This window comes from Populus nigra, chromosome 13 (assembly GCF_951802175.1).
Source record: "Populus nigra chromosome 13, ddPopNigr1.1, whole genome shotgun sequence".
Taxonomy (NCBI): Eukaryota; Viridiplantae; Streptophyta; class Magnoliopsida; order Malpighiales; family Salicaceae; genus Populus; species Populus nigra.
In genome coordinates this window covers 3,964,294-3,973,949 of record NC_084864.1, presented here as the reverse complement: position 1 = coordinate 3,973,949, position 9,656 = coordinate 3,964,294, and the positions used below count along the sequence as shown (strand labels likewise).

The following is a 9,656-nucleotide window of genomic DNA, read 5'->3' as shown; positions in this document are numbered from 1 at the left end:
CACCTGTTTGAATCTGTAGTGTAAAAGTAGAGAATCCTGCTGCAAGTAGGATTTTAGCTCGATTTTGCAGGTTTGATTAAAGATTCAAACAAACTTGGATTTCTGCCCATAATATCTTCTTGGAAAGCTTGATATGCGTTCTTTAACTGTGATTCAGTCCACGTTCACATTCTGAAATTATAACTCGGTGAAAAACCTATCACATGAAGCAAGGTCCGAAACATAAAATGCAGAAATTCTTATTTTTTTTGCAATTAATTCACAAAGTCTCTTAAGCATGCCAAACTCATAAAAATAATTTCCAATAAGCTCAAAACACATTAAAAGCATAGTGTAAAAGAAATAAAAACATATGTATATTTTGCACTTATCACCCCTCCCCCTCCACCTTTATCCATGTAGTGATCTATTTATTATTGTAAAACCATTTTTTGAATGAATATTGAAATTAATAAAATCTTGATGTTCAATAAAATTAATTGTTTTTGGTTTTATTGTGATTTTTGTTATTTTTTTAATTAACAAAAATCATAACTATAATAATAATAATAATAATAATAAATAAATAAATAAATAAATAACTTAACTTCCATAGAATCACCAATGAAAGTTTTTGGTTTATCAATTATTTTATCAATAATATAGACACTATTTCAAGGATTTTATTTTTGTTTTTTTATAAAAAAAAATTAGACATGGCCTAGCAGGTCGGCTAGGTCCCGCTAGGCCATGCGTAGTTTAATAAGTGTGCAGCCGTTATGATTTTCTCGGGTAAAAGTAATTTTGGGAGTCAAAAAACCAAAAACACAATTAATGCTTTGATACATGATTGGAAATGCGAGTGAATTTTTTTTATTAAAAATTAATTTTTTATATATTTTAAATCGTTTTAATATATTAATTTAAAAAATAATTTTTTTAAAATAAAAAAATTATTTTAATTTATTTCAACATAAAATTTACTTTAAAAAACAACTCTAGCTATACTCATAAACAGCCACTTATTGCAACAATCCTAGCGGTTATCTTATCTATCATTACCGTCTGTAAATTTCATGGGTAAGCAAGGACATTTTCATGGTGACAAAATCTTGTTCAACCGTATATTCAACACTGTTTATATAAAGTCGATTCCTTTTTTTAATGGATGATAAATGTTTTCGGCTGCTTACCATTTCTCATACAGTCCTCATAGATTATAGAATTTGTTTATATATTTAGAGGGTGTTTAAGAATATAATTATGACTGTTTTTTAAAATATTTTTTATTCAAAAAAATATTAAAATTATTTTAAATATTTTTCATATTCATATATATTAAAATAATCTGAAAATATTAAAATAATATTAATTTGAGACAAAAAAAAATTAATTTCTTTTATTTTTTTTAAATATAAAAACAAACAAGATATTAATTATTTGCAGCTTCTTAGGTGTTTCAATTATCTTTAGCTACGCAGCTATCCTGTTTATGCTGTATTAACACCCTTTTTTAATCGAACAGAGTTGAAATCTCACGTTGAAATATTTATCAAACTCCAGGGGCTTGATTGAAAAACCAGGTTAAATACTAAGGGAGACAGTTAAACTTCATCCCATATTATGATTAATCATCAAACCCATTAACACGCCCATGACTCCTTTTCTTTGTCCTCTACTATACTTGATCCGAGGGCGCTTCGTACAAAATGATCTTCAGGCTTCGGCCATAAAATATATACATACATGTATGCGTGTGTGTGTGTGTGTATATATATATCTGTGGCGTATTATTGCAAAATAAGAAATCTGCTGTTAACGTTGAACTCCTTAGAAGCAGAAAGTTGAGGCTTCTGCACAAATATTGAATCACAAAAAAAAAAAGGTTCAAACATGGAACAATACGATAGTGATATCATTTTAAGATAATCTGTTTAATGAGAAATGATAAATTTCAATGTTATACCTGTATGAGAAATTTTTACATGGTAAGCTAAATCAAAAGGTTTATAACTAGTATAATTTTGAGGGTTGGTGGAGAGGTAATTTGTATCCACTTTCTAGATTCATACCTTCTTGAAATGAACATTTAGCATAATTTATTTATTTTTAAATAGCGATGTAAAGAAAATACCTCTTATGATTTAAATAGAAAGAAAAGAGGCTATTATTTGCATGTTGTTTCTCGCTCATGAAAACATTTCTTGAGCAATATGGAGGATAAATATATATAAATAAGACTACTGACCTGTGATAAAAAGTTATTCAGCATTCTTTTTAAGATCCCAGGAAGACATCCTTCTTTGTTAGCCTCTTCAATGTCCTCATGAATGGAGTCTAGCAGTTTACCATATGTTATTGTAGGGTTCTTCTTCACAATTTGTATCAAAACGCTGGTCATGGCACCACCATTTATCGATGACTTTCCAATGCAAGACTGCATATTATTCATAAATGTCAGGATTGAACACTAAACAATTTCGGGAATCTGGACTTCGACTGAAAAATGTTGAATAATCATGTAGATCGTATCTAAGGTATTGAATTATAGAGTAGCTGGGATCAATTCCACCTCAGTATCCGTTAACAAGAAAAGGCACAAGTAACGTAAGGTAAAAGATTCTCTTACAGAAGTATCTGCAGCAACTTGTCTATCTTCACATGCAGCGATTGAAATTGCCAGTCCACGATCTGTATGTTTCTCATCTTCAGATAGACGGTTACTGATTTCCCATTTTTTCCTGTTTCAATCCACATTTTTTCTTTCAAAATTCTATGTCATATTTATGAAGGCACTCATTTGCCTCAGGTATTCTTATGTTACCATTTAAAGTAGTCAAAGATAACGAAGATACTTACGCTTTTCTGTTATACACATATGGCAGATCAAGAACAGTTCCACTATGACAAGCATCCACAACTGCGTTAAGCGTAACACCCTTTTTGAGCGGCCTAACAATGGCAGACTTAATTTCATCATCTGTGATCGTGCCTACTTCCACAAAATCAACAGGGCAGATAGCTTCATCGAACCCATCGCTCTCATCGCTATCAAAATCAAATTGTCTTACGCCGTGTCCTGAGAAGTAGAACACCAAGGAATCACCAGCCATGCAGTCCTCCACGAGCCATTTGAAGGAATTCTGTATGTTCTTCTTTGTTGGGACAAAATCTGGCTCCGGCTCCTCCTCTATTTTAAGTTTGGTTTTCGTTATTGCAGCATATAAATTTCCACAACAAATCATAACCAGAACAAAAAGAAAAGTAAAATAAAAAACTAGAGCAGCTACAATACCTGTGAGAACACGAATGCCCTCTTCCGGGAACGTAAAAGTATCCATCAACAAACCTCTGAAACCCTTCACATCAATGATAGTTCCCTTGAGCTTGTGCTTCGAGTTCTTATAAGTCACTCCGATAAGTAGTGCACGCTGCCTGCATGGTCTTAAGCCAGATAAAGATTCGGAGAAAAGCAAAGTGGAGGGTTTACAATTCAATGACTTGTTAGATTTTGAGCTACCAGTGCCACTGCGAGATAACTTGGTCCTTGCTGTTTTAATGAAACTTCTGAAGGAAATCTGACCTCCATCTTGGCTCTTCAATCGTTCAAATGATTGGGTTTTAGTTTCAAACTTACAACTGGGGCACATAATTGTTGCAGTATTTGGTGGTACTGAGAACCGTTGCCCGCATCTATAGCACTGGCTTCTAGTATCCATCATCTTCTGATAAGTCAGGAGGCTAGCTACGTGTGGATAACCTTAAAAGGAAATTTCATGACATGAAAGCATAAAGAAGTGGAGGCTCTACCTTATCAATATTCTGGATGTTTTTCATCTATATTTAGGTACATTCATTACAAAACTGTCTACTTATATTCAATTTCTGTCAATTAACAGAGACATATTATCCTGATTGGGGTATAATTAAGAACATTATCAACTTATAAAGAATTGGATATAAGAAAGCAGTGGATGTGATATGGCATGTTCAACTGTGTGAGCATAATCATTACTAAGATTTGATACTCCCGAGAAATATAACAGATTGTGAATAGACAAAATCACATAATATGAAAAGCACAGCTTATTAGATTTTCTGAGAGCTCTTAATAGTAGCAGAAACCTGAGAATAATAATAGGTTGCAATAAAATTCATGAAACCCAGTCTTTCTTTCCATTGTTTTTTTAGAAAATTGAATTCCTTTCTGAGAAATTAATGTCTTATAAGTTGGTCCGAAGAGTCCACTCACTTCATGAATTTCTTACATACTAGGCTAAGAATCAAAGACTTTGCTTGTCGAGGATGCCAAGAGTCATGCTGGTTATCCTAAACGTATAAAGATAAATATGCTATTTGTCTATGAACACATTCAAACCCAGAAGTCCAATCCCTACAATTCTTATCAGTATGTCTTCCTGTTACCTGATTCATTTCTTTAACATGCCACCTCATAAAGGAGAAGGAACTAGATGCAGTTAACTTTATTCGAGGCCTATGAAAGGTGACTTGAATATTGCTTTATCATGGTTGATTCCTACTCCACCATAGAAGAAGAGGCAGCCATGTAAACATCTTTTGCCGAAAGATTAATCGTATCAAAAGGGTATTTCTTAACTTATAATCTAAGATCCAAATATATGCTTTCCATGGCGGAAAGTCAACAACTACATACCAACAGTCCTATTCTGAAGTACCTAGCTAGAACAATGATCCGACTTTCAAATTGGTTGAATGTTATGCTTATTTTAATTTGGTAAAGGATTTTTTATTTTTAAAAAATAAAAATCAACGCTGACAGAAGTTAAAGACAATAAAAAATAAAAAATAAAAAATAAAAAATCTTTTATTAGAGAAAAGAGTTACATATATAATCTTTAAATTTGTAGGTTTATTCTCTCTAAATTAATAATAATGAATTCTACCTTTTTATAAGGTTTATACACCCCTAGATAAGCTAGAAACTACCCGAAATCGAAACAAAACATGAAAACAAAAATTCACAAAAACTAATAAAAAAAGGTCTCAAGGTAAGATTTTTGAAATATAAAGATTTGATAGATAGAGTAGCAATTTCATTCTACTTTTAAAAAAATGACCTCTAGAAACTCTTGTTAAAATTTAAAGGCAATCCAACGGACGAATGAAAAATTATGATAATTTTGAGTTGTTATTCTATCTGGTGTAATCAGTTCTTTTTCTCATCTTAAACCTATCCCATTAGTCCATAAATATATTTGTTAGGCCATCTACGTAATACATCTAGGGTAGATCCTTATTTATTTATGGCAGACCTATATTCAATTACTTAAAATCACTCGTTATCGCAAACCCGACTCTTGTAAAAATGATTTGCCTCAGCTTTTTAATTTTCATGTTTGGATGTAAAATTTGCATCAAAAACTAAATTGATAAGTATGAGAAGAACTTCTTTCTACAAATATGTGGAAAGCCTTCCTGTACTATCATTTCCTTATGAAACTTTGATTTCACTGTCTGGTACTCTATTGCTCTATTTCCTCAATTTGTTTTGTAGAGTACTAAGCTGCAGAACAGTTTTTTTTAAAACAACAGGCCATGTTTTATTTTCGAAACCTTAAAGTCTTAATGCTTACCTTCTTCAACTACCCTAGCAAAGAAGGAATCCAGATTTGTTCTAGACAAAAAATTGTACATGTTTATACCTTTTCAAAACTAGGACCATTTCCGCCAATTCGAATGAGAAATAAATGCATCTCTCATGCTTATTCTGTGCAGGATTATTAGGGTGAGAAAAGCTTTCAGGCTCCAATCATATATTAGGTTATCCATAAAAATACACAGATGATAGATTGTTTAATTTCATGCTTTTTCCAATTCAGCCACCTCTACTTTTGAAGCAATGTAGTTGGAAGCTAAAAGAACAACAACAACGTAGAAAATATAAAAAATTTAATAAGCGAAGATTTACATGATGTATAAATAGGTCATAAAAATCTAACTTTACTAGAAAACAACTAAAAATCCAAAAATATCAAGTAAATTAAAACAAAAATCCAAATTAAACAATAAATAAAAAAACATATAAAGAATAAAAAATTTAGCTCAAACAATACCATTTGCTCATAGATCTTAATTTTAAGAGATTCAATGGTTTAACAAGCGACATTATTGTTTCCTATAGGAAAAACCTGGAAATATTTAAGCTCGATCCATTAATTGGATTTGTCGATGTCTTTATTTTAAACTATTAACTTAGTATGACACAACTAGACTTTTTTTTTAGGGTAAATCTATACCACTATTATATAAAATCATATATTAGGTTATCCACATAATCTATATGAATTAGATTCTCATCTAGTTGTATGCTCAGAACCTCTAATAGACCTTCTAGTTATAGAGATCAAGAAATAAAACGATTATGGTAAACATCAAATGTTTCAAAAGCTGAATGTAGTGCTCTTTGATAAAACGATTATGGCCTCCCACAAGTCAAGCAGCACCAGGAGAAACATATCATATGTTGCTTGATAAGCATATTTTCATGCTCTTTTTAGTGCTCTTCTCTTTTGTATCCATGATGATTTAAGATGTAATCAATAAAGATGCATGTTTTGGATCTAAAATTCAATTTATGCTTATTAAAGTTGTTGTGAAGAACATGCAGCAACTATAGATGAATATTGTAATAGGAGAGAAACTAGAAAGAACACAAGATTTAATATAGTTCGATAACATGCTTACAATCCAAGAGTGAAGAGCTTTTATTTTTTTATTATATCAAAATAAAATTATATGATATATATTTATAGGAGATCCTAAATCTCCCAAGGAATCCTAATCGCTTAAGAAATCCTAATCATTCATTTCGGCATCTGCTTATGAGTCACAAACTACAACAATCTTCCCCTCGGTAAATATCTATCCCTTAAGATAAAAAATTGAAAAAACTCCACCTAGGATCATAGGTTGGGACATCTCCTGTCTAGCATTTGAAGGCATTATCAAGCTCAAGCAATGCTTGAACTTATCTATAGTAACAAGCTTTGTCAATAAATATGCTGCATTCTCTAAGTGTGAACTTTCTTAAGCAATAGTTCACACGAAGAAACCAATTACTTGATCTTATGAAACCTTACATCTATGTGTTTGGTTATTAAATGATACACTTGGTTCTTTAATAAGTAAATGACACTTTAACTATCACAATGCAACTTAACTCCACCCACTCAACACCCAACTCTTTGACCAAACCTGTAAGCCATAAAACTTTCTTGACGGCCTTAGCCACTACTATATATTCTGATTCAGTAGTAGATAATGCAATTAAAATTGAACCATAGACTTTCAATAAATAGACCCTCCTATCAAAGTAAATACATAACCTATGGTAGATTTTCTATCATCCAAGTCTCATGTATAGTCTGCATCTACATATCCCACAACTGAAGGATTATCCTTTTGTTTGTTAAATATGATACCATATTTTGTAGTACCCCTACAATATATGAAGATCCACTTGGCTGTATTCCAATGTTATCATCTTGGATTTGAGCTTACCACACTAACTACGTCTGTAAACTATATCTTTGACACATCTTTCACTTTATCATCTATTTTTGAGCATTATGCAATAGATAATTTGAAATGATTTATTAAAAATGTACTCACTAGTTTTGTATTATCCATAAACTCTAATTTTTAAATAAAAAATATGATAAAACTAAATTAGAATTAATCATTTGGTTTAGTCTTCAACCATATGTTCTAAACATGCATCTCAAGCATTTATTCTTTTATTTTGTATAAATTCACATAAAATTAATTAAGACATTATTTTTTATTTTTTTTTATTTAAGACTTCTTTACGTATCATCAAAGGTTTTTATATAAAGAACCCGCCATAAACTTTCCCCCCTTCATTCAGTTAAGTTGTTAATTTTGTAAAAAGGGCAGAACATTTGTTTTAATTTGAAATTTAGTCCCTAAAATTTTAATTTCTTTAAAATATTAAAATTAAATTTTATTTTATCAAATCAACCATAAACTAAGTGTTAGATTTTTTCTCTCAATATCCTGATAGCCCTTTATCAAGAAAGTCGAAGTAAATCATCAAAAACAATCACAAGTAAATTATGTCTTGCTAGACCAATTTAACATGAAATTAATGATTAAATTAAAAAAAAAATTGAGTGAATAAAAAATCAAGGTACCAAAAGTTTAGCACTATTACAACCCAAAGTAAATTATGTCTTGCTACACTGTAAAATCAATAACTCTTTTAGTCTTTTTTAACATATGTTTTTAAACTTTCCAATACTCTTCACTTTATGCTCTTATATTTATAATTCTAATGATAGCAATGTTATCTAAACAGAAAGGTTCTCCAGTTTCTCAACAGAAAAGTAAAAGAGTATAAACTTTAAATAGAGTTTAAAATAAAATCCTGATAAGCATACCAAGTGTATAATTTAATATGTAAAATAACACTTGAATCCTAGCATGCAAACTATCAAAGATAAAAACCATTATTATACTTAATCTAAAAACAATATAGATGTAAGGTACTAAAATTAATATAAAAGCACTTAGAATTAGGTTTATATAAAACGTGTAATTGAAATGATTGTAATCAATATCTCAAGATTCCAAGAATACTATATTATTTAGTTACACTACTAAATAAGATTTACAAACTCTAATAAAACATAACTCACTCTTTACAGTAACAAAAATTAAGCTCTAAAATACAAAAAAAAAAATCAAATAGAAAAATAGAGCTTAAATCTCATGAAGTTAATCTAGAAGATTGAGGTGAAAAAGTGTGTAAGAATTTTGTAACTCTTCCTTCAACATCCTTTTATAGCGGATTTTAAAACCTATACTGATGTAAAATTAATTATAATAATTTCAAGAATGAATTTCCTTTATTTATTAGCTTTAATTACCCATCATAAAATTAAATTAACCTGACAATTTTTCACTTTAAAATTTTATAATTTTTGCATAAATAAAAATTGTTAAGGCTAAAGAAAAAGATTATCCAGAGTTTTTATTCATGTGTTAGGAAAAAAATTATTCTTTTAAGTGCTAAATAATTATTTTACATTAATTCCAAACCCAAACTCAAAATAAATAAGCAAAAAAAAAAAAAATTTATAAGTACAAAAATTTGTAGCCCATGTTGTATGTCTGAGCTCGAGCTCGAGCTCAAGCTTGAGTGGTTGAAGTTCAAAATCCACTTTGTCTAAGATGTATTCTTTCTAAAAGCTTTGGAGCATGCAAGTCATTTTTAACCCTTCAACTTCCTAGTATAAAAGTTACAAGAAAATCATGTAATCTTGCAATATAAGAATCTTGTATTCTTGCAACAGAAAAACCACAACATACGGCAACCAAAGAGTTTTTGTGATCAATTTTTCATGCACTATAATTTATTTTAATTAGGTTATTATTTTATGATAAAGTACTTTTATTAAAAAATATTTTTTAATAAAATTTTAAATTTGAAAATAAATAAATGAATCTCACTTTCCTCAAGAGTTTCTGCTGTCATTATTAATACCTTCGGTTCCTTCGAACAAGATGTTTTGCATGCTCTATCATCAATGTTTCCTCCAATTTACACTGTTGATCCTCTCTAGTTGCTTGTTGATCAGATTCCAAATGATAATCTGAAAAATATTGGCTCAAAT

General features: G+C 30.0%; 1 protein-coding gene across 2 annotated transcripts; it reads right to left on the bottom strand.

Moving 5' to 3' along the window:
• Positions 1 to 1,563: 1,563 nt before the first annotated feature.
• On the bottom strand, positions 1,564 to 4,177 carry LOC133670978 (metacaspase-1-like). Of its 2 annotated transcripts, XM_062091583.1 has the most exons (6): positions 3,500 to 3,640; positions 3,275 to 3,414; positions 2,839 to 3,169; positions 2,609 to 2,720; positions 2,228 to 2,416; positions 1,564 to 1,832 (listed from the first exon to the last, which is right to left on the bottom strand). In XM_062091583.1, the coding sequence occupies exons 2-6, from the start codon at positions 3,318 to 3,320 to the stop codon at positions 1,770 to 1,772; spliced, it is 741 nt and encodes a 246-aa protein (XP_061947567.1). In that variant the 5' UTR covers positions 3,321 to 3,414; positions 3,500 to 3,640; the 3' UTR covers positions 1,564 to 1,769. The 2 variants fall into 2 exon arrangements, with proteins under 2 accessions (XP_061947567.1, XP_061947566.1); XM_062091582.1 differs by having other exon boundaries at positions 3,275 to 4,177.
• Positions 4,178 to 9,656: the final 5,479 nt, after the last annotated feature.

Bases quoted from the DNA above. Each gene is read 5' to 3' on its own strand.
- LOC133670978 (XM_062091582.1), bottom strand. From the start codon at position 3,701: ATGATGGATACTAGAAGCCAGTGCTATAGATGCGGGCAACGGTTCTCA. The intron at 2,417-2,608 runs GTAAGAGAATCT...AATAATATGCAG, and splicing joins AAGTTGCTGCAGATACTTCT to TCTTGCATTGGAAAGTCATC. The intron at 1,833-2,227 runs GTCAGTAGTCTT...ATATTTGTGCAG, and splicing joins TGAATAACTTTTTATCACAG to AAGCCTCAACTTTCTGCTTC.